This window comes from Pongo abelii, chromosome 23 (genome assembly GCF_028885655.2).
Source record: "Pongo abelii isolate AG06213 chromosome 23, NHGRI_mPonAbe1-v2.0_pri, whole genome shotgun sequence".
Lineage (NCBI taxonomy): Eukaryota > Metazoa > Chordata > Mammalia > Primates > Hominidae > Pongo > Pongo abelii.
The window spans coordinates 39,953,484-39,978,162 of record NC_085929.1 but is presented as its reverse complement, the minus strand read 5'-3'; the positions used below and the strand labels follow the sequence as shown (position 1 = coordinate 39,978,162).

Genomic DNA, 24,679 nt, shown 5'->3' with positions numbered 1-24,679 from the left:
GCCCTGCCACTCGCTACTAAACTAGTGACCTTTTCCAGATTGAGCTTGTGACAACAGCCTCTTTATGTGACCCGCTCACCTGAGACAGGTGTACCAGGCCTGCCATGGGCCCTTTCCTGGAGGAAAAGCCATCACCTCTACCTTTTCTGCCACTCTTTCTTCTTTTGCTGGCATTGCTCTGAGCAAGGGAAATGGCCTTTCTCCTCAAATGTCACCTCAGCTGTGCTTCCCCAAGCCCCTCCTTCTTGTCTTCTACATAGACCACCTGTCCTGTACCCTGCACCCTTGGTGTGTTCCTTTATCTCCTTTCCTTTTTGTAGCATCTCTTGTCACCACTTAGCATTTCATTACATATTTATTTGTGGTCCAGCTCCCGCATTGGAATGAAAGTGCCAATAAGGCAGGAATTTTTTTTTTTTTTTTAACACTCAGAGCCCAGAATAGTGCCTGACATATAATCACCTCTCAATAAATAACTGTTGGGTGAATAAATGTGTGGATGAATAAACAAACAGCTGAATGAACAAATGAGCAGATTCAGGTTGGAATGCAGTCTCTGACTCCTTGTGAAGAGGAACCTGGGTGTAATTGGAGACCATTAGTCTCAGTGAAGTAACTCAAGAGTGGAAAACCAAACATTGTATGTTCTCACTCATAAGTGGGAGCTAAGCTATAAGGATGCAAAGGCATAAGAATGAGAGACTCCCAGCCAGGCGCGGTGGCTTACGCCTATAATCCCAGCACTTTGGGAGGCCGAGGCAGGTGGATCACAAGGTCAGGAGATTGAGACCATTCTGCCCAACATGGTGAAACCCCGTCTCTACTAAAAATACAAAAATTAGCTGGGTGTGGTGGCGCGTGCCTATAATCCCAGCTACTTGGGAGGCTGAGGCGGGAGAATCGCTTGAACCCGGGAGGCAGAGGTTGCAGTGAGCCGAGATCGCGCCACTGCACTCCAGCCTGGTGACATAGCGAGACTCTGTCTCAAAAAAAAAAAAAAAAAAAGAATGAGAGACTCCCATAGAGTGGATTTTGGGGACTCGGGGGGGAAAGGGTTTGAGGGGGTGAGGGATAAAAGACTATACATTGGGTACAGTGTCTACTGCTCGGGTGATGGGTGCACCAAAATCTCGGAAGTCACTGCTAAAGAACTTATTCATGTAACCAAGCACCACCTGTTCCCCAAAAACCTATTGAAATAAAATAAAATAAGAATTTTTTTGGCAGCTGAGCATTCTTTTCTTGGTGGTCACCTACGCGCATATAGACAAATGCGTTCCCTCTCTTGTTCTCTCCCACCGCTGCCCACCCCCATCTCTGAAACTTTGCCAGACGAAGTTGTTTTCTACCCTGAACTTGGATGCCTCCATCGGAAAGGATATCAAAACTATTCAAAGGCAATGTCTTACGCGTTGGGATTGTTGATGATTTAACGCCATGCCAGGAGAAGACCACTAGCTGGCCATTGTAGCTGTGTTGTCCTTGGCTTGCTAAGGGAGAATTCTCTCCGAAGAGGGCAGTGGCAAGAGGGAGATCAGCGGGCTGCATCTGCACTGGCTTTGCTAACAGAGCCCCACTCTGCTTTACCCCATGTTTATGTGGAGTGTGTGCTGTTCAGCATTTGGAGGTGTTGGACGAGAAGGCTCTTGTGTGATGGCCTAAACAAAGCCAGGATCCGTCCAGACACCCCATTCTAGCTATTAATTTCAGCAACCTTCATTTCCAGGCTGATACTGCGTGGCTGATAAGCACAGTTTTGTTAGAAAACAAGAGTTCTAGCCTTTACTCATCTGTGTGATCTTGGGAATATCATTTACCCTCACAGCAAGTCAGTTTCATCAGTTATATGATGAAAAGGTTGGACTAAATGAGTATTAAGGTTTTTTTCCAGGTGTAATATTTTTAACCATATTGAGATATTTATTTATTTATTTATGTATTGAACGGAATCTTGCTTGTTGCCCAGGCAGGAGTGCAGTATCTCGGCTCACTGCAGCCTCTGCCTGCTGGGTTCCAGCGATTCTCCTGCCTCAGCCTCCTGGGTAGCTGGGGCTACAGGCGCCCGCCACCACACCTGGCTAATTTTTTTTTTTTTTTTTGTATTTTTAGTAGAGATGGGGTTTCACCATGTTGGCCAGGCTGGTCTCAAACTCCTGACCTCACGTGATCTGCCCACCTCGGCCTCCCAAGGGATCTCCTCCTTATATTGGAGTTCTCATGTTCTTTTTCTCATCATTCAAATGAGAAGTTTGGTCCAAAATATCCTACAGGCCCTTGCAACTCTGATTCCTGTGCTGTGATGCTACATCAAATTTTGTAAAAGTACAAAAGCCTCAGCCAGGTGCAGTGGCTCACACCTGTAATCCCAGCACTTTGGGAGGTGGAGGAGGATGGATCACTTGAGGTCAGGAGTTCGAGACCAGCCTGGCCAACATGGCAAAACTCCGTCTCTACTAAAAATACAAAAATCAGCCAGGCGTGGTGGCGGGTGCCTGTAGTCCCAGCTACTTGGGAGGCTGAGGCAGTAGAATCACTTGAACCCAAGAGGCGGAGGTTGCAGTGAGCCAAGATCGCACTGCTGCACTCCAGCTTCGGCAACAGAGCAAGACTTCTTCTCAAAAAAAAAAAAAAAAGTATGAAAGCCTCATCCTCAATGCAGGAGTCCCCTTAGACATAGCAGACTGTTTATAAACATGAGGGACGCAGTCTTCTTGATGGGCGGTTTCAGGGCACTGGCAGCCAGGAATGTGGGTTAGGGCTCAACTTTCTTTTGAAAGTGGGCTGGCTTGGCCAGCATATTGTCTCATTGGCAAAAGACTGGCAATTGATTGCTCTCCTCGGAGCATGTGCTTTGAGATGCATCTATACCAGGCAGCCTAACCCAAACTTGATGAGAATCATTGAGAAACCTTGGTTTTTCACTGAGGATGTTAAGGAAGCTAATTGTGAATCTCACCATAGACGGAGCATCTTGTCTTGTGAGTGAAATACAGTTGTAGCTGTAATGAACTGGCAGTACATACCATCTTTGGAGTCAGAGTGCTTGATTGCAAATTTTAGATCTAGAAAATTCTGCTATGTTGATAATCTAAAACCCGCACCTGTGGATTCTCCATTGCCTTCCCTTTATATTAATACAATACCACAAAGTTGACTTCTGCTGTTACCCTGGGGGAGCTCTGCACAGCCCTGCCCAGGGATACTCCTTTTCTGCGTTCTCTTCCTCTTTGCTCAACAGCTAAACAGTGGAGAGCCCCAACACTCTGCCTTGGTCTTTTCTATAAGCATCTCCTTTAAATGAGCTCACATTTTAAAATACTATTCATGTTCCAATGATATGCAAATCTATAGCTTGGATCTCAGGCAGCTTGGATCTCAGGCTTAACTTACGCAAAACAAAGTCTTGATTCCACTCAAATTATGGTATATCCATACTTGGAAATACCACTCAGCAGTAAAGAGGAAGACAGTATTAATACACATAACACTTGGATGGATTTCAAAAGCATCATGCCAAGTACAAGAAGTCAAACAGGAAAAACTACATGCTATATGATTATAATTCTATTTATATGAAATTCTAGAATGAGCTCAACTGTAGTGACAGAAAGAAAATCAGTGGTTGCCTGGAGCGGGTGTGTGGAGAAGTGGATGGACCCAAAAAGAGCACAAGAAGACTTCAGGTCCTTGGAACAGTTCTGTATCTTGATGGTCGTGGTGCACTACCCATGACTGCACCCAGTTACTAACATTTGCTGAACTGCACTTAAAATGGATGAATTCATTGAATTGTATGGTACTTCAATAAAGTTGGGGAGGCAGGGAGGATGACTCCACAGTTTTCTGGCTTAAGGGAGAGAATGGATTGCCGTTGACTGACATGGGGAAGGCTGGGGGAAGAGCAGGTGTGAGAGGAAAAAACAAGGGTTTGGTCTGGGACACCTTAATGTCTGAGATGCTGAGCTGATCAATGGCCCAGAGGGGACAACCAAGACCACAGCGGTGGACAGAGAGCAGCAGAGCTCTGAGGACTGCGTCCTGGAGCCCCAGCATTTGTGGTGAAGATTAAATAGGATAAACTATGTGAGAATATTATCGACATATACCAGGCAATACTTTTCTTTTCTTAATTTATTGTTTAATTAACAAATACAATTGTATATACTAAGGTATACAAGCCGATGTTTTGATATTTGTGTACATTGTGGAATGACCAAATCAAGCTACTTGACATACGCATTACCTCCAAGTATTACTTTCACGTTAGCCTCATCATAATTTTCTATGTAGGTGAAATTCACATACTTCCATGTAGTTAACAGTTTTAAAGTGTGCGATCCAGTGGCATTTAGTGTTTTCACAACGTTGTGCAACCACTTGATGTCTCTAGTTTCAAGATGTCTTTATCACCCCAGGAAAACACTGCGAACCCACCAAATAATCATTCCACACCCCCCTCTCCCTGTCCCCCATTGACCACTAATCTGCTGTCTGTCTCCATGAATGTGGCTATTCTGGATATATCATGTAGAAGAAATCATGCATATGTGATATTTTGTGTCTGGCATCTTTCCCTTGGCATAAGGTTTCCAAGGTTCATCCAGGTGGCAGCATCTGTTAGTACTGTGCTCCTTCTTATGGCTGAATGTGTTGTTATTTTATTATTCCATTCCTTTCCGCACACCAGCTCCAGAGTGTGCATGAGTATACTTAGCTGAGCCCTTCCTCCTTCCACCCACTCTCCCCAGCCTGTCCCTCCTCCTCCTCCCTGTGCTGCACCTGCCTTTGTGTCAGTGGTGCAGCCCACCTGCTCCTGAGGGACTTACCCCATGCCCAGAAGCACCTCTTCTTCATCCCCAAGACACACACCATAGTAATTTCTTGAATTCACCTTCACTGCCTCTTTGGCAGAGCCAGATTGGCTCCTAACACAAGCCAAAGTGTTGCCTTTTGAACGATTCTGTTCAGCAAGCAGGAAGAGAGTGCTAGGAGGCTGTGCATTGGGACGTGCTGGGGTTACCAGAGCTGCAGAGCCCGCTGTGCCTCTTCCTTCCGGGCTCAAGCCCTTATGTAGATCACAGCAGAGACAAGCACTCTCGCCTCCCGGCTCCTGGTTTGGCCCTTGGCCCCTGCATGTCACCTGTACACAAGCGCCTCAGAAGATGTTGCTGACCATGATTCGTGTCTCCAGCCCTTACCTCTCCCCTCATCTCCAGGCTTGTGTATCCATCATGGAGTATATCTAAAAAAAAGAATGAAAAGTAAATGCTTGACTTCCACCCCCTCAAATCGTTCCTGATCCTACTCCACATAGTGGCAAGGATGTTCTCTTCAAAACACAATTCTGGGCCACGTGCAGTGGCTCATGCCTTATAATCCCAGCACTTTGGGAGGCCAAGACGGGTGGATCACTTGAGGTCAGGAGTTCAAGACCAGCCTGGCCACCATGGTGAAACCCCGTCTCTACTAAAAATACAAAAATTAGCTGAGTGCAGTATTGCGCGCCTGTAGTTCCAACTACTTGGGAGGCTGAGGCAGGAGAATCACTTGAATCCAGGAGGCAGAGGTTGCAGTGAGCCGAGATGGTGCCACTGCACTCCAGCCTGGGTGACAGAGCAAGACTCCGTCTCAGAAACGCAAACAAAACCCACAATTCTGACCACATCAGCAGCTACTCTCAACACTGCCGTGTCATTCAATTACAAGGGACACTGTTCACGTTGCCTCTGTGCAGACGGTGCCCTTGTGTCATACAGCAGGATGGTCCTGCCCGCCTGCTCCCTTCAGTGGTTCCCCCTGCTTGTCCTTTGTGGAGAAACCCCCTTACTCTGGCCTTGACCACAAGGCCCCCAAACCAGCCCTCCTGGCTTCAGCCTCCTCTCCCTCACCATCTGCTCCTCCATCTATTTGTCTCAGCCACATTGACCTTGAGTCCCTGCAGAGGTGTTTTTTCCCTCCTGATACAAAGCAATGATCAGATTCTGTGCAGATACCCACTAAGTGTCCTGCAATTCAATTCACTTCTGACCCTAACTCTACCCAGAATTAGTGTCAGGCTGCACAGGCTTAAGAGCTCCTTCCCACAAAACCACCATCACTTCAGATGCCAGCCACACATAGTGGGGCCCCAGGCTGCAAAGTCAGAGGTCTCCATAGCACTCACCTCAGGTTCCATAATCTCTTAGAAGGATACAGAGCTTAGGAAAGTATTTTACTTTCTGTTGCAGGTTTGTTATAAAGGATACAGCCCAGGAACGGCCATATGGAAAAGATGTGAGCTATGGGGGCAGGGCGTGGAGCCCCCATACCTTTTCCAGACATGCCACCCTCCCAGACCTGGATGTGTTTCTACCCAGTGAGCTCTCTGAGCCCTATCATTTAGGGATTTTAATGTTGGTTTCATTACATAGGCATGTTGACTAAGTCAGTAATGATTGGTGATCAATTCAGTCTCCAGCCACTGCCGCCTCCCTGCACGTTGAGGATGAAGTTCAAAGATCCAACCCTCTAATTCTGCCTTGTTATTTCTGTCAGCCAGCCCCTATTCTGAAGCTCTCTAGGGGCCTAGTAAGAGTGGCCCCCTTAGGGCCGGGTGCAGTGGCTCACGCCTATAATCCCAGCACTTTGGGAGGCTGAGGCAGATGGATCACCTGAGGCCAGGAGTTCGAGACCAGCCTGGCCAATATAGTGAAAGTCCATCTCTATTAAAAATACAAAAAGTAGCTGAGCATGGTGGCAGGCGCCTGTAATCCCAGCTACTCAGGAGGCTGAGACAGGAGAATTGGCTTGAACCCGGGAGGTGGAGGTTGCAGTGAGCCAAGATCCCGCCATTGTGCTCCAGTCTGGGTGACAAGAGTGAAACTCTGTCTCAAAAAAAAAAAGTGGCCCCTTAGAACAAAAGGTGTTGCCCCTGTCACCCAGGAAATTCCAAGGGGTTTAAGAGCTCTGTCTCAGTGATCAAGGACGGACAAAGACCAAGTATTTTTCTGAGATACCGCTTTACTCATCCTTGTCAAGCTTCCTGCTCTGAGGTCTTAACACACACTCTTCCTCCTGCCTTCTTCCTCCCTTCCCTATTTCCTTCAGATCTCTATTAAATCCTTATTTCATCAGCAACCTTTCTGGCTAATTTCCCGCCTTTCAGCATTCTGGACCTCTCTATCTCAGCCCTTTCTGAGTCACAGTTCCACAATTGTTGGTGTGACTGTTTAGTGGACCTCGTCCTGGGTCCTGAATTCAGTCCCCCAAAATTCATATGTGGAAGCCCTGACCCCTTGTCACCTCAGAATGTGACCATATTTGGAGATGGGACCTTGAAGGAGGTGATTAAGGTAAAGCTAAGACATGAAGATAGGTCCTAATCCCAGAAGACTGGTGCCCTTGTAAGAAAAGGAGGTGGCGGGGCACAGCAGCTCACGCCTGTAATCCCAGCACTTTGGGAGGCTGTGGCGGACGGATCACCTGAGGTCAGGAGTTCAAGACCAGCCTGACCGACATGGTGAAACCCCATCTCTACTAAAAATACAAAAATGAGCCAGGCATGGTGGTACGCGCCTGTAATCCCAGCTACTTGGGAGGTTGAGGCAGGAGAATCGCTTGAACCTGGGAGACGGAGGTTGCAGTGAGCCAAGATCGCGCCATTGTGCTCCAGCCTGGGCGACAAGAGTAAAACTCTGTCTCAAAAAAAAAAAAGAGTGGCCCCCTTAGAACAAAAGATGTTGCCCCTGTCACCCAGGAAATTCCAAGGGGTTTAAGAGCTCTGTCTCAGCAATCTAGCCTGGGCGACAGAACAAGACAATGTCTCACCGTCTCAAAAAAATTAAAATAAAATAAAATGAACTGTAAGCTCCACTGAGGGAAGGGACCACCTCAGCCCTGCATGGTGCTAGACTCTGATTCTGATATACATGCAATAAATATTTGTTGAATAGATGAATAACTTATGATGTTGACAGAGACCTTTGAAATACGCCTTTCATTAACCTTATACCGAATGATGCCAAGCCAGCATACCTTTATCCTTTTAGTAAGCCCTGGCTTGAATTTCATCCACATTCTTCCTCATTCAACAAGAATTACCACATCATTATAATCTGCCCAAGGATCAGGCTTAAGAATAGAAAGAGATTTTGTGCTTAAGTTTCCTGACCACTTCACCGTGTAAGGAGGACCTCTCATCAGTAGCTTTCACCTCTCAGATTCTGTCTCAGAGAATAACATTTGTGTAAAGGCCAGCCTCTTGGAAAAGTAAAATAGCCGTGAGTAATAATGTAATTTTGGAAATACTATAAGGGGGACTGGGCATGGTGGCTCACGCCTATAATCCTAGTACATTGGGCGACCGAGGCGGGCAGATCACCTGAGGTCAGGATTTTCTGACCAGCCTGGCCAATGTGGTGAAACCTTGTCTCTATTAAAAAATACAAAAATTAGCTGGGCGTGGTGGTGCATGCCTGTAACCCTGGCTACTCGGGAGGCCGAGGCAGGAGAATTGCTGCAACCCAGGAAGTGGAGTTGGAGTGAGCCGAGATCGTGCCACTGCACTCCAGCCTGGGTGACAGAGCGAGACTCCATCTCAAAAAAGAAGAAAGGAATACTATAAGGGGAAAAAAATTAAGCGGTAACTACTCAAAACCCAGAAATTTTTGGTAATAGTGATAATACCTCATCAAAATTGGACAGTTATTTTACAATTTAACAATTCATTTTACAGACAAAACAGTGTTATGATAGAAGTAGGATGAGTTTTACTGTTATCCACTGTTAAAAAAATAAAAATTAAAGTTTGGAAATTAAAATAAAAATAAAAATTAAAGTTGAGTCATTTGACCCAGGTGGCACAGCTAATAATTGAAAAAGCCAGAACTTCAGTGTTGGCCTTATCCTACATAGAAGTGCTTATTCTACAACCCCGCTTTGCAGCATTCTGGAGAAATTAACAAATTAAACAATTTCTCCTAGATACTAGTAATAGTCAAAGGAATGTCTGTAAGTGAAGTATCTAAAAGATGCCACCAAATTCTGTTTTTTAAAAAAGACAAATCCAAAATTTCCATGGATGGAGGTTGTAGCTGGGCTGAGGCCAGCTCTGCCGCCTCGTGGAGGCCTCGTCTGAGAGGTGGTGGCAGCCATGCGTCCTGGGAGTTAGTGTAATAAAAGCAGCCTTGGAAGAGAGCCCAGCAGCTCTGCGTTCCTTTTTTAGTTCTTTCCATTTCCAAAGACCAAAGATCACAGAAGGAAGAAGAGAAAAATCATTATTTCAGATTGAACTGAAGTCTTAAACTGTAAATTAAGTTAGTGTGGGCCTGCTGGGGATATCTTGGGGTTTGGGGAGGGTGGACTTGTTCTTGGATCTTGGCAGAAGAAATCATTATCTGGACCTTTATTGGATTAGATACCTTTTTCTGCATCTTGGGCCTGCCTTCTCTATGCTCCCGAGGTGCCCTGGGTAGGATGTCCTCTCAGCTCAGTGTATTGGGATTAGCGCTGAAGGAAATTAAACTCAGAGCATCCCAGTGGGCACCAGAGGGTTCTGCAGAGGGGCCTGGGCTCCTGCCTGCAACCCCAGGTGGCAGTGCAGACAGGAACAGGTGGGCTGGGCACATACACTTCAACCACCCTTTCTCCCCTTACTCTCTGTGCCCTTTAGAGTCTACCCCATGGTGGTGCCTGCTGTAGCCATTCACTTGGGGAGAGAAATGCTTTGCAGATGGTTCTAACCATGAGTGTAGGTGTGAAAACATGGGCTTTTGTAACTGAGAGGTGGAAATGCAATCCCCTGCTCTGAGATTTCTTGACCTTGACATGTGACTTTATCTCTCTACACCTCAATTTCCCTTCTGAAAGGTAGAAATAAGTACACTGCCCACCTCGTGGTGTCATTGTATCTCTTTGATGATGCATAGAAAGCAATCAATGGCTGGGTGCAGTGGCTCACGTCTGTAATCCCAACACTTTGGGAGGCCGAGGCAGGCGGATCACGAGGTCAAGAGATCGAGACCATCCTGGCTAACACAGTGAAACCCTGTCTCTACTAAAAAATAGAAAAAATTAGCCGGACTTGGTGCGGGCGCCTGTAGTCCTAGCTACTGGGGAGGCTGAGGCAGGAGAATGGCGTGAACCCGGGAGGCAGAGCTTGCAGTGAGCAGAGATAGTGCCACTGCACTCCAGTCTGGGCGGCAGAGCCAGACTCCATCTCAAAAAAAAAAAAAAAAAAAAGCAATCGGTATCCCAGTGCCTGGACCAAGTACTAACTAGAGGGAGCAGCACTGAGAAAAACTGACTCTGCTCATAGGGCAGCTGTCCATACACACATGGATGGCACAAGTAAAAGAAGAACAAGTATGGGGATGTTCTCAATGAGGATGTTGAGAAAACTCATCACTGACATAGCATAAAGAGAGCTCCCAATCAGGCTGGAAGGCAGCTTTGAGGTCTTCAAATCTAGTCTTCTGCTCAGTGCAGAAATCCCCCTTCCCCACAGCATGCCTGGTAGGTGACCACCCCATTTCAGAGGTCCCCAAACCTACCCTGTATCAGAATTAGTGGGGGCCATTGTTGAAAAAGAAATTCCCAGGGCTCAGCCTGGGAGTAGCTGCATCCGTGAGATTTGAGGCAGAGCCTGGCAAATGGTAGCTGGACCATTTGAGAAGCTCTTTGGAAAGATAAAATTCAGAAGGGCTGAGAGCGTGCCTGTTTTCTTCCCTGCTGTGTCTGTAGCAGTTAGCACAGATCCTGGTGCAGAGTTGGGGCTCCATAAATACCTGCTGGATGAGGGCTGAATCATGCAGCCTCTTCCAGAACCATTCCGGTGATCGGAAGCTTCTCCCTAGAAAGGCAGCTCATTTCTGTTTTGATTAACTGATGGCTAGTTATGGTCTTGCTTATAATAAGCAAAATCTTTCTTCCTCTCGTCTTCACTCATTCAGCCTAACTCTTCTTTCAAGAGTGACACAGATTCTATTTCCTCTCAGAAGGGATTATCCCTGAGCCATAGTTCAGTAAGGGTGGAGTATTTTTTCTAAGTGAAATGAGGGCTGAGTGATGAATAAACTGGGTTAGAGGTGCTTCATCAAGAAACTGAAACCCAAGGAATCAAAATGAGTGGCAATGAATTGGAGTACATAGATTGCATCTGAAGGACATGCAATATAAACCTGGGCTCCCCAAACCTGATTAAGAGTCCCAGTGAAGCCCTATGAAATAGATACCATTTTACACATGAGAAAAATGAAGAACTGAGAGTTTACTTAATATTACCTATGAGCTGGGTGTGGTGGCGCATGCCAGCACTATGGGAAGCTGAGGTGGGAAGATCACCTGAGGCCAAGAGTTCAAGACCAGCCTGGGCGACATAGCAAGACCCCCATGTCTACAAAAAAAAATTTAAAGTTAGCTGATGTGGTGGCATACACATGTAGTCCTGTAGCTGCTCAGGAGGCTGGGGCAGGAGGATAGCTTGAGCCCAGGAGTTCAAGGCTGCGCTGAGCCATGATCGTGCCACTGCATTCCAGTCTGGGTGACATAGTGAGACCCTGTCTCTTTATTAAAGAGAGAGAGAGAGAGAAAGAGAGAGATTACCTATTAAATATAGAAAAGCTAGAACTTAAACCAGGTGGAAATTATACTAAAGTTCAAAGAGGCTGGCTGTGGTGGCTCATGTCTGTAATCCCAGCACTTTGGGAGGCCAAGGTGGGCAGATCACCTGAGGTCAGGAGTTCGAGACTAGCCTGGCCAACATGATGAAATCTCGTCTCTACTAAAAATACAAAAATTAGCTGGGCATGGTGGCAAACACCTGTAATCCCAGCTACTCGGAAGGCTGAGGCAGGAGAATCGCTTGAACCAGGAAGTGGAGGTTGCAGTGAGCCGAGATTGTACCATTGCACTCCAGCCTCAGCAACAAAAGCAAAATTCCCTCTCAAAAAAAAAAAAAAAAAAAAAAAAAAAAGTTCAAACAAGCAGCAGCTGAGTTTGAGACACATAGGAAAAAAAAAAAGGAACTTCAAGACAGAGTTTTGGCTCCTGGCTCTTCCATTGACTGTTTCTATAAACACCTTTCGCCCTTGGCGGGCTTCATGTGCAGTAGTAGGTGGTTCCAGAGAAGTCATTAAGACCATTACAGCTCATCTGACTGTCTGTGATCCTAGGGTGCTTTGAGCTGGAGCCGAACTGCAAAGTAGGAGCTGTGAAAATGCAGGTTCAGAAATTCTCCTTTTCAATCTATTCGGGGTTGTTTAAATATCGTTCTGTGTGCATCTTCTCAGGAAATGTTTTCTTATTCTACATTGACTAGCCAGGAACACCTGGGGCTGTATAGCAGCTCTTTCAGGAGGTTTAGTAAATGGTAATATGATATTATATGTTTTCCTACTTATAGACATCCTGTACTCAGACACACATTGAATGGTACTATTAAAGGCTTTTCTATTTTAAAATAGCTTATTAGAATAAATATGAGGTTGGGAGAGCACTATTAGGTTCTCTGCTTATAGTCAGGGCAGCCTCTGGTTTTAACATTTTAATATTCACCTAGTGGTATAAGCACAGCTGGTTTGATCGGCAGCAGTGATTTGCAGACTTCCTGTGTGTGCCCAGGAGGTTTTCTAGGGGTGGAAAAAAGGAGATAGCACTGAAAGCATCCTGCAGATCACAGCTAGAGCCACCTGTTCCGGGTGTTTACCTGGAGAAGTTAACTAGTAGACATCTACTTCCACTCCATTCAGATAGAATTTACCAATTCCAGATGGGCTAGGATCGTGGATTGTGGATAATGTATATTTTTTGTTTATTCACCCGTTCATTCATCCATTCATCCACACACCACAGTATAATGGGCCCCTAGAGCACTTAAGCTTTTTAATCAAGGAAGCAGAATCATCAAATTTGTGCTTTCAAAACATTTCTATGGCTAGGTAGGCAAAATGGAATGGCACAGGGCTACCCTGAGGAAAAGGTGATCAGGTACAAATCTGCTAATCCAGGAGAGAGAGAGAGAGAGAGAGAGAGAGGGGGGAGGAGAGCATGGTAGAGCAAGGGAAGGGATGAATTTGAGAAATACTCCATAGATAAAATCTGTGGGATTTGGGCATGGCAAGGATGTGAGGAATGAGGAGCAGGAGGGTTTAAGGTTGATTAAAAGGCTTCTAGCTTTGGTGACAAGTTTGATCTTGATGCTACCAACCAAGAAAACAGGTAAGGGTCACACCTATTTTGTAGGAGGAGAAGATTGTGGAGTTAGTTTTGGTCAGCTTGTGTTGAAAGTCATTGTGGAACAGCCAAATCACCTAAGAAGATGGTGGGCTGATACACAGATTGAAGAGTAGGGCGCTTTGGAAAGAAGTCTGAGCTAAACACAGAGATTGGTGATCATCTTCCAGTCAATGGTGTCTGAAGCCACCAGAGTAGATCCTATCATCTGTGGATAAAATAGAGAGCAACAAAAGGGGGCCAAGAAGGGGAGTTGGGGAGCACCAGCATGTTAAGGGAGGCAGAGAGAGGGAAGCCCCATGGAGGAGGTAGGGGAAGGATGTTCAGAGGGAGTACATCAGCGAAGGGACAGATGTCACAGACACTAAAGTCTTCAGAAAGGTGGAGTGGGGTGAGAGCCAGAGACAGCAGGGATGGGGTGAGGGGTAATGTAGCCAAGTTTTGCAGAGTCCAGTCTATACAGCTTATGTCAGTGCTTGGGTAGGAAAACCTAGACATTATGAACATTGGTCATCCCAAAAAGGAGGAAGAGAAGTGCCTTTAGTTGAGCATCTGCCATGAGCCAGCACTTTACATATATCATCCTTTTTTTTTTTTTCTTTTGAGATGGAGTCTCACTCTGTCACCTAGGCTGGAGTGCAGTGGCACAGTCTCGGCTCACTGCAGCCTCCGCCTCCCAAGTTCAAGCGATTCTCATGCCTCAGCCTCCCAAGTAGCTGGGATTACAGGTGCATGCCACCACACCCAGCTAATTTTTTTAATATTTTTAGTAGAGGCGGGGTTTCACTGTGTTGGCCAGGCTGGTCTTGAACTCCTGACCTCAAGTGATCCACCCACCTTGGCCTCCCAAAGTGGTGGGATTACAGGTATGAGCCACCGCACCCGGCCTTATATCATCTTAATTTGATCTGAATATCCATTCTTAGAGGTCAGAGATAGATTTTATACTTAACCTTTTATGATGAGGAAACTGAGGCTCAGAGAAGCTATACCTTGGTCAAGTCATACACAGGTGGGGCTAGAACCCTGTTTTGCCAAGTTGTAAAATCCTTTGGCTTCCTAATTTATCATGCTGCCTTCTTTATACCCAATGGACGAATGCTCAGCTCAACCTTTTCATGCCAGATGCAGTGTGTGGAAGAATTGTGGTTCTCTGCTCCTTGGTTCTCACCTCCTGAGCAGCAGGAGCCGGGCCTTGAGCCAAAACCTGCAGAAGGAAGAAGAGAGGGGAGTTCCCTGCCTAGAGCCATCCGTCTGCTGGCTGGTGACACCAACACCAGGGCCCCAGCAGAATAGCAAGCTTGTTCGCTCTTGTCTGACTGTTAGTGGTGATGTATGTGAATAAGCAAAGAAGACAGCTTCATTTTCATAACTTAACTTGTGCCTAGAGTAAGGAAGATGGAGAACAGCACACTTAATCATAACCACAGGCCCAGCTTGGAAAACAATGACAAAGCATTTTCTGTGAGTCAGAGTGTTTTATTACAGTAACTCCTAAGAAGACGAGACAGGCGGTACAGAATGCTGAGCAAGCCAGCACCCTGTGGCCACCTGTGTCATCTTCCCCCAAGGAATCCCCTGGGATTTTATCTCTTCACACGATGACAAGCTGAAGATGTGTTTGCGTCATCAAGGTTACAGCTGTAGACTTGGGCCTCTGGAGACCAGGATTTAGATGCCACCTGGATGATGGGCTGGAATTGCCGGAACTGTCACAGATCACCTGTATCATCCATGCTGTCACCTGGTAGCAGAGGGGACTTCTCTCCTAGAAGGGTGTTACCCGACAGAACCCTTATTGGAAAAGCTTTTGGGGAGGCCTGGCTGCAATGCTGGAAGGGATGTAGTAGGTGACTCGGTGGGAGGGGAGACATCCAACTTGTCTAGCAGGTATCACTCACTTACCCCGCAGAATCAGTTACTCCCTACTTATTATTCCCCCATCTTATCAGTGTTTCTGTCATTGGTAATATCATGCTGCTTCAAAATTGTTTATCTGTCTCCTCTTCTAGCTGCCCCCGGGGCAAGAACTATGTTTTTTTTGTCTTTGATTCCTTAGTATTTTGTGTGGTGTCTGACACAAATCAAACCCTCAATCGATACTAAGCTGAACCAACGTCTCAGCAAACTAAGGGCCATGTCAGCTAAGGACAGGAGGAGATGGCTGAGTGGGAGGTCCAGGCAGATGGAGCAGAGTGTAGGACCAGAGAGTTCTGGGTGCTTCCATAAGAGGAAATGCTTACTGAACACTTTACTATTTTCTCGACGCTTTTAGTGGTAATGTTTGAATAAGCACAAAACACAGCATCATTTTCACAAATTAACTTGTGCTTAGAGGAAAAAAAATTGAATTCAGTGAGGTATATTACTTACTATCTCTATTTTACAAGTGAATGAAGAAGCAAGCACAGAGAGGCTAAGTACCTTGTCCAGGGTCACACAGCTAGTAAGTGGAAGAGCCAGGATTTGAGCCCAGGCGTCTGGCTCTGGTGTTCATTTTCTTCACCATTTTACTGTACTCTGAAAGTATGGCACTGGAGACTACCAATGAATTCTGCTGGTTTATGAGGTGAATGTAGACACCACCTGAGTTTATTATGTGCCAGTCACCCTACAGGTGAAATTTACCCTTGACTAAAGCAGGAACAGAGCTTCCAAACTCCAATCAGTAGTTCTCAAACTTTAATGTGCATCTGAATTACCTGGGGAGTTGGTTTATTTCAATGCAAATTACTAGACCCCATGGCCAGAATTCTTATGCAGAAATATTTGGAGTGAGAGAATTAATATATGATATTATTTCCCCATATGCACCACCACCACCCTGCCAATATTGAACCAACTTAGAGATAAAAGAGGGAGAGCCAGATGTCACCTTATTTTACTGATAAAGGTGAAATTGGAGGACTCAACTTTAGAGTCCTTCAGTATCTGCAATGGCTCTTCCTAGCACCAAAACCCAGAGTTGGAATTGCTCAGCTATCCCAAGAAGTACTAGGCAACCACAGCCTCATTGAGAGGAGGTCTGCTCTATAAAATTTAACAGCATGAAAGAACAGATTCGATGCAGGCTATCTGTCGGCATGCTGGCTCCTGGAAGAAGGGACAGAGGAAAAGGCTAGGCCACATCAACTTGGTTCCCTCTGAAACTCACCTTTCTCTTCCCCATGGATGTGGAAGGAGTTATCTGTCACCAGTCAGATAACTGTCACCAGTCAGTTAACTCCTTTCACATCCATGGGGAAGAGAAAAGGTCTGCTCAAGATGTCAGGAAATCCCTCCTTCTAGAAACAGGAGAAGTAGGGGAAAGCAGCCTCCCACTGATAACTAACTCCTAGGTTGAATGAAGCCCAGGAGCCTGTGCTTTTAGCAAGAACCTCAGGTGTTTCTGAAATAGATAGTCCTCAGACCATAGTTAAAGAGGCAGAGTTCGAGAATGGCCTAATTGTTGTGCTGGATGACCTCCAAAGAAAACCTCATGGATAAGCTTGCTGTCTGTCAGAGGCTTATGGGTAAGGATGGGCAGTGACTATCATATGTGCAGTGCTTAGAGTTCCAGCTTCTGTTCTAAGAACTTATCACAGCAGCTGTAAGAGTTAGATACCAGGCCAGAGATAGGTTAAGCAATTTTTTTCACGGCTACGCGGCTAGAAGGTGGCAGAGCTAGGAACCGGAACCAGGCAGCCTGAGTTCAGTCCACACTCTTTATCTCCAACTATATTGATGTTCATGGTTCCCTCTTCACACAGAAGCTGGGAAAGCACAGCCTGAAAGCAAAACTCAACACCGTTGAGAGGCTAAGCAATATCGCTTACCCTTACTACTGTTTTGATCATTGATGTGGCAGCTAACGAATTTCTTTTAAAAAGCAAAATGAAGTCTCAGTAGCTGTTGATTATTCTGTTTTTTTCTCACCGATGGATATTAAAAGTTCTAACTATCACGTTGCTAATTAAGGAATTTTTTAAGAGGATTGGCATGCGTGAAATGGTTAAGTGGTACTATCAAAAGCCATGCAGCCCAGGTACAAACTGAGAGAAGAGCAATTTGGATATTATTCTTTGGGATAACGTGACTTTAGGTTAACCATGAAAATCGTTCCTTCTCTGGAGATGAAGACCTTGAGTTTAAGCCTTATGTAGAGCACCCCAAGTGGGTGCTGCCTCCCCATCTTTGCAGTTTTCCATACAGGGGAGGCGGGTGCCTGAGTTCCTAGAGCTGGGTGGAAGGTCTGTTAATGTTGGTGACTGCAGAGAGGGTGAAATGATTTGGGAGGACACTAACACACACCCGATCAGGAAAGATTTACCCACTAGATGTCATTTATTTAGCAGACATTTATTAAGCACCTACTGTGTGTTCAGTACTACACCTTGTAGTGTCTTGCCCTTGGAATAATGCAGGAAGTGTATATTTACAAATGAGTTGTGTGTGTGCCTGAATATTACCAATTTCATCCTTTATAGGGTATAAGTCAGCTGATGGCAAAATACCAGTAGGAGCCAGACATGGTGGCTCACACCTGTAATCCTAGCACTTTGGGAGGCTGCAGTGGGAGGATCACCTGAGGTTAGGAGTTCGAGATAAGCCTGGTCAACATGGCGAAACCCTGTCTCTGCTAAAAATACAAAAATTAGCTAGACGTGGTGGGGGGCGCCTGTAATCCCAGCTACTCAGGAGGCTGAGGCAGGAGAATCACTTGAACTCAGGAGGCGAAGGTTGCAGTGAGCCGAGATGGCGCCATTTGCACTCCAGCCTGGGTGACAGAGCAAGACTCCATCTCAAAAAACAAAACAAAGCAAACAAACAAAAAACAGTAGGAAGTACTAAATAGTGATGTCTTCCATCTAATATGGGAATGAAGATAAAGTAATAGTTCAGACTTGGGCTTACTCATAAAAGGCTTCATGCTGGAGACGGACCTTGAAAGGATTGTGGGTGGGGATTGGCAGGGGGGCAAGGGCAATGCCTGCCAAGGGAGAGCTATATTAGCAAGGTAGAAATTAGACCACAGGCAACAAAACTATATATTTTTGTTTGGCAGGAATAAAGTGTAGCTCGTAGAGTATTTGTCTGAAGAAGCAAACAGGCAAAATAAAATGTATGGGATGCCACAATATAAAATTTGGACTTTCAGATATCTGAAGATGACCTTACCTGAAATATAGATGGACACCCTAAATTCAATAAAAGATCATTCCCAGGCTGGGCGCGGTGGCTCACGCTTGTAATCTCAGCACTTTGGGAGGCCGAGGCAGGCAGATCACAAGGTCAGGAGATCGAGACCATCCTGGCCAACATGGTGAAACCCCGTCTCTACTAAAATACAAAAAATTAGCTGGGTATGGTGGTGTGTGCCTATAGTCCTAGCTACTCGGGAGGCTGAGGCAGGGGAGTTACTTGAACCCAGGAGGTGGAGGTTGCAGTGAGCCCAGATTGCGCCACTGCACTCCAGCCTGGCAACAGAGCAAGACTACATCTCAAAAACAAAACAAAGACCCTTGGTACCCACCTGGGGCCTTAGTAATTATCTTAGTAATTAGGTATCACCCCTCTCCCCCAACAATGACACTTCCCATCCTCATTGTGAGGTTATTAAATGAGGTCTCTAGCTGGGTCATAGCATCAGAACAGGACACACAGCTTTCCCAACTAAGGTACCCTGCCTTTCAGATCTAATTGTTCTGCACAAATGTCCTAATCTTGTTGCACATGGGATTGATTGACTCATACTCCCTGAATTGGTGTTATGTTTTTCTGAGGAATTCTACAAGTTTTAGATGTAATCATATACAATGACAAAGTGGGTAGTAGTGTTTTTCCCATGCCTCTAATTTATGTATTTGTGCCCGGGGTGATGATTTAGATAGGAGCTTAATAAAATTGATCAAATAAATTACCCCAAACCCACACACCATCATTTCAGGGAGCTGTCATCATACCAAGGAGATGCTATATCACCCAGCATCGTGTTCCAACAGAACCACTGTGTTTTCTTAAGTGCGGATGGGCTTCCATTTGGTCAGAAAGGTCTTTATTTCTCAAATTGGCCAACAATATAAGAGCGTAAATTCAAAAGGTATTGGTTAGCTGTAGAAGAGAGTCATTGTTAGTTGCGTGACTTTTGCAGGTTATTTAAACTCTCTAAACCTCAATTTCCCTTTTTTTTTTTTTTTTTTTAGACAGAGTCTTGCTCTCTCACCCAGATTGGAGTGCAGTGGCGCGATCTCGGCTCACTGCAAGCTCCACCTTCCGGGTTCATGCCATTCTCCTGCCTCAGCCTCCTGAGTAGCTGTGACTACAGGCGTCCGCCGCCATGCCCGGCTAATTTTTTGTATTTTTAGTAGAGATGGGGTTTCACCGTGTTAGCCAGGATGGTCTCGATCTCCTCACCTCGTGATCCGCCCATCCCAGCCTCCCAAAGTGCTGGGATTACAGGTGTGAGCCACCACGCCCAGCGCTCAATTTCCCTTTCTACAAAACATCGATTGATAATTCCTGCCTAAAATATTTGTTTTTGTAAGGATAAGCAGTAATGCATTGAGACAGTGGGAGGAATCTGTGTTTCAAACAAATGTAGATGTCTATCCTAGCTCCATCTTTAGCTGTCCAAGTCACTGGTCCTTTGTGAGCCTGTTTCCTAGGCTGTGAAGTGGTATTGGTAATAATTGCAAGAGAAGGCCTTCTGCGTGATGGAGTTGTCTAAAGGAGCCAGGTGGATCACGTGTGAAGGCCCAGAGACATGTACGCCCTAAGAGATTGACTACTAGGCTAACTTGCCTAAGTTGCTAAGATGCAGCAGAGACTGAGGCCAACATCAACGCCAGCTCTGGGGACAGAGGAGCAGTTGTTATCTAGACAACACTCTTTTATTGATATGGTATTGACATGATGCTTGTTGACACAAGATAAATATATTTGAGAGGAAGCACTGAGGGTGAGAACAAAAACTCTGTAAGAAGGTGGACAAAGAGTGGCTCTTCTCTTTGGGCTCTCGTCTCAGCAAACAAGGGGGATCCCTCCTCCCTGATGTGAGAAACCAATCCCAGTCCATTCCGAGAAAACGAATAAATTAATGTACAGTGGGAAATACCAGAATGGGAATGTTTGTGAAATAGTATGCCTGTCAATTAATATGTGCTCCATGAGTTAGGAAAGAAATGCATGCATGCATGCATGCATGCATGAATGAATGAATGGTTTTGGATTCTGGCTTTATCAGATTCAGTAGGTGACCTGGGGCAAATCAGTTAACTGTTCTGGGCCTCCATTTCTTCTCTATAAAATGGAAATAATAAAAATGACTGCCTAATGGTGAGAATTAAATATGTTAATTCAAGTTAAGCTCTTAGGTCAGAGGCTGGCACTTCATAAAACCTCTCAGTAAGTGAATACTGTTGTTGTGATGATTTGCCATTACATTGTGTCTTCAATAGTCACTGATCCAGATGGCTTGGCTTCTCCTTTTAAGATGTTTGTATTCTCTGTACTTCACAGGTCAGCAAGTCCTGGGCTTGGTGGAGAACCAGAGTGACTGGTACCTTGGAAACCTGTGGAAAAATCACCGCCCATGGCCAGCCCTTGGAAGGGGCTACAACACAGGTAAATCCTCAGGGTGGCATGGGAAGAGTTGCAGAAGGTGATGTGAGGGCCCAGTGCTTCTTCCTCAGGAGAGGAGATTGCAAAAGCTCAGGAGGAGGCCATCTGATTGCTTGAATTCAGTGGTGGATGGTATGTGAGCAGTTGGCATTCCAGTTCCTTCTTGGTGCTGTAGCCACAGGCAGAGTAACCGCTGGGCTGTGGCAGTCTGTGGCATCTCACCAGAAAGCCCCTCTCCTCACCTCTAATCTAGATCCTGTTGGATATCTTTATCAGTATGACCCATAGGTTCCCTGGCTGTGTTAATACGGACCAGATACCATTCTTCAGTAACAACCCCATTTCAGTTTCTTAATAATGGATATGTATTTTTGCCAATCACATTCCACATCCACTTGAGGTCTTCAGGGATCTGTGTTCACAGTAGGTACTCAGGATTCATCTCCATGCACACTTCCATGTATGTGGTGGGAAAGTAGCAGAAGTCTCTTAAAGTTTTTGTTTAGAAGTGACATAATTTCATATTTCATTGACTAAGCATGTTGTGTGGCCATGCCTCCCTTTAAAGGGTGTGGGCAAGTGCAGTCTACCGTGTGTCTGGCAGGAGAAAAGGCAGAAATATTTGCTGATCTGCACTTTTGAGGACCACATGTGCCTGGCAGGAGAAAATGCAGAAATATTTGGTAATTAGCACTTTTGAGGACCACAGACCTATAACCATGTGTCTAAAATAAAATCCATTATTCTACCTCGTTACTAGCCCCAAACTTGCATCTCCTCTTCAGTTTCTTTCTCTGTTATTGGTGTCCTTCATTCATCCATCAACCCTTCTTGTTCACCAGCTGTCTCTTGAATGCTTACTGTGTACGAGGCCCTATGTTAGCTGCGGCAGACACAGTCCATGACCTCATGGAGTGTATAAGCAATGAAACTAGAGCAGCCTCTTCCTCCTGAGGCTCAATTCCCATCAGTGTCTATCTTTGAAATGCTTCTGGATCCTTCTGCCTCCCTCCTCCATCCTCATTGCCGCTGCTGTGGTATCCCATCCTCATTGCCGCTGCTGTGGTATCCCATTCTCAAAGGATTCAGACTCCTGATCTTTGTCAGACTACAATGTGGAACTCAGGGAACAGTAGGATTAGTGAGACCAAGAAGGGCTGGAACTTGGCATCTGAGACCAGCAAATGAAGTGGGTTGGGACAGGTGTCTGGCTCTGGGGACAGTACCACCTAAAAGTGATAAGTAAAGCCTGCCCTGGAGGCTGAGGCCAGTCTGTAGTGGAATCAGCCAAAAAGAGACCCAAACTCTGAGAGCTGATGGTCAGACTCCAGAAAAGTCAAATGCAAACACAGGGTCCCAGAGAACAAAGGAGAAGGGACACGAGTCAAGCTTCCAGAGATAAGAGTTCACAGATGGGGTCAGAGTGGGGATCAAAGCTAGAGAAGGACAAGGAAAGAAAGTCCAGCATCAATGTCCAGAGGTAGCAGGCAGCCAGGGAGCCCTGTATTGACGGCCATCCTAAGAGACGGGGACATTCCTTAGCTAACATTTGCCTGAGTATTAGATATGCCTTGCTCTATGTAATTTTTTTTTTCCTGTAACGCCTACCAGGCAAACAGAGGTTGCAATTGAAGAATGTCAACCACCAGCCCTTCACAGACTCCAGAGTCCCACCTTGGAGTCTCCCATGCTGTGTTGGGCATTAATCCTTTAGTTGCTGGGTGATGGGGAAGTCTGAGGAGTTTTTGAGAGGGGCCAGATTGGGGAAAGGCAGCTGAGGGCATCAGAGCAGTGGTTCTCTTAGCAGGTCAGGAGGTATGTCACTCTTTCAATAATGGGTAAGGCAGGGCCTCTACATATCAGCTGAGTATTAGCCAGGCACCATGTTAGGTGCTTTATGGTTGTCAGTCTCCTTTGATCCTCACACTCACCCCATGAGGCAGGTGCCGTGCTTATCTCTATACCAGAGGAAACTGAAGATTGGAGCATTGAAGACTGCAACCCTGAAAAGTCAAGGAGCCTGTGGTGTTAACTACCAACCTGCCTTGCTTGAACTTTAATGGCTTCAGGATTAAACACTTTTCAACAATGGAGAATCCTGGGCTCTGCCCTTCAAGAGTCTGATTGACTATGTCTGTGCAGGAGACTGGGATTCTGCCCTATAGGAAGCCTCTAGGATGTTTCTGGGGCAGAATGTCTAAGGACCTGCTCTGATTAAACATGGCACTCTGTTTTCTGTCCCAGGAAGCTCTCTCAGACGCTGTTTTCTCAGTGCATTGGAGACTGGACCCTCCATGAACCCACAGTGGGCCGGGGACGGGGATTCCACGTGCTTTCCTCTGGCAAGCGACTAGTCACCCCGTGTTGATCTTTTGTGCCTGGATTTTCAGACACATTCCCTCCAAGCTTTCATGGAGGTGGAGACACCCATGTTTCTGGGTGGAGAAAGGAAGTCTCAGGAAAACCCTGGTGTATACATTTTGTTTCTGTCTTCCGAAATATATAATAGAAAATGTCACATAGAAATATACTGCAGTGCCTCAGGGATGCTGCATTGAGATCACGGTTACCTGCGTAAAACAAAAGCCGCTGGTCATCAATCTGGGTTTGCAGGGAAAAGAAGAATGTAGCACACTAGGGAATTTATTACGACCAAAATGGCATGTCTCTTCCCACCTGTCCCTATTTGCTATAGAATGTAGCATCAGGAGACACAGGAGCACGTAAACCACCTCCAGTTCCCGCTTGATATGTCAAGGCAGTGAGTTACTTCCCTCCTCGCTAGTACTGAAAGGGCAGAGCAGAAGAGGGAAAGCCCTGTTGAAGTGATGTGTCCATTTAAATAAGCCAGTGACACCAAGTGATTATTATGAAAGGACTTAGGCAACATCAAAATGCATTGGCTTTCACGATGGGGATGTGTCACTTTAAAACCAAGGATTGCGCCACTCAGTGAATGAGTCCTCCAGACATGTAGATTCTCATGGAAACTGAGGACACCCCTGGAGAGAACCTGCCACCCTAAATCCCAGCACATCTGAAGCCTCCAAAAAAGGATATCTCCAGTAGAGCCTCCTGTCTTATGCCTTCAGCTTGATGTTAGGAACTCAGGCACATCTGGGTTAGAGCTGCAGTACAGTCATTTAGTCTTTGTATGCACTTGGCCAAGTCACTTCACTCCTTGAACCTCAGTTCTCTCCCCCCTTTTTTTTGTTTGAGACGGAGTCTCACTCAGTCGCCCAGGCTGGAGTGCAGTGGCGCAATCTCGGCTCACTGCAAGCTCCGCCTCCCGGGTTCACGCCATTCTCCTGCCTCAGCCTCCCAAGTAGCTGGGACTACAGGCGCCCGCCACTACACCCAGCTAATTTTTTTTTTTTTTTTTTTTAAAGTAGAGACGGGGTTTCACCACGTTAGCCAGGATGGTCTCGATCTCCTGACCTCGTGATCCACCCGCCTTGGCCTCCCAAAGTGCTGGGATTACAGGCGTGAGCCACCGCACCCAGCAGTTCTCTCCCTTTTTAAGATAGGACAAGGCCAGGCTCAGTGGCTTACGCCTGTAATCCCAGCACTTTGGGAGGCCGAGGTAGGTGGATCACGAGGTCAGGAGTTGAAGACCAGCCTGGCCAAGATGGTGAAACCCCATCTCTACTAAAAATACAAAAAAATTAGCTGGACATGGTGGTGGGTGCCTGTAATCCCAGCTACTCAGGAGGCTGAGGCAGAGAATTGCTTAACCCAGGAGGCGGAGGTTGCAGTGAGCCGAGATCACGCCACTGCACTCCAGCTGGGTGACAGACTGAGACTCTGTCTCAAAAAAAAAGACATAACAAACCTAGTATGTGAGGATTAGCAATTAATGTTGTAACTTGTT

At 46.0% G+C, this 24,679-nt stretch overlaps 1 protein-coding gene across 7 annotated transcripts in view; it reads left to right on the top strand.

Annotated features, from left to right (window-relative positions):
* The window catches only part of LARGE1 (LARGE xylosyl- and glucuronyltransferase 1), a 769,194-nt gene that overhangs the window by 473,132 nt on the left and 271,383 nt on the right, over positions 1 to 24,679 (top strand). For all 7 annotated transcript variants that reach the window (XM_063722909.1, XM_063722906.1, XM_009234297.4 and 4 more), the window contains one exon: positions 20,707 to 20,811. In XM_063722909.1, coding sequence (XP_063578979.1) covers positions 20,707 to 20,811 — 105 coding nt within the window. The remainder of the gene's footprint in view (positions 1 to 20,706; positions 20,812 to 24,679) is intronic.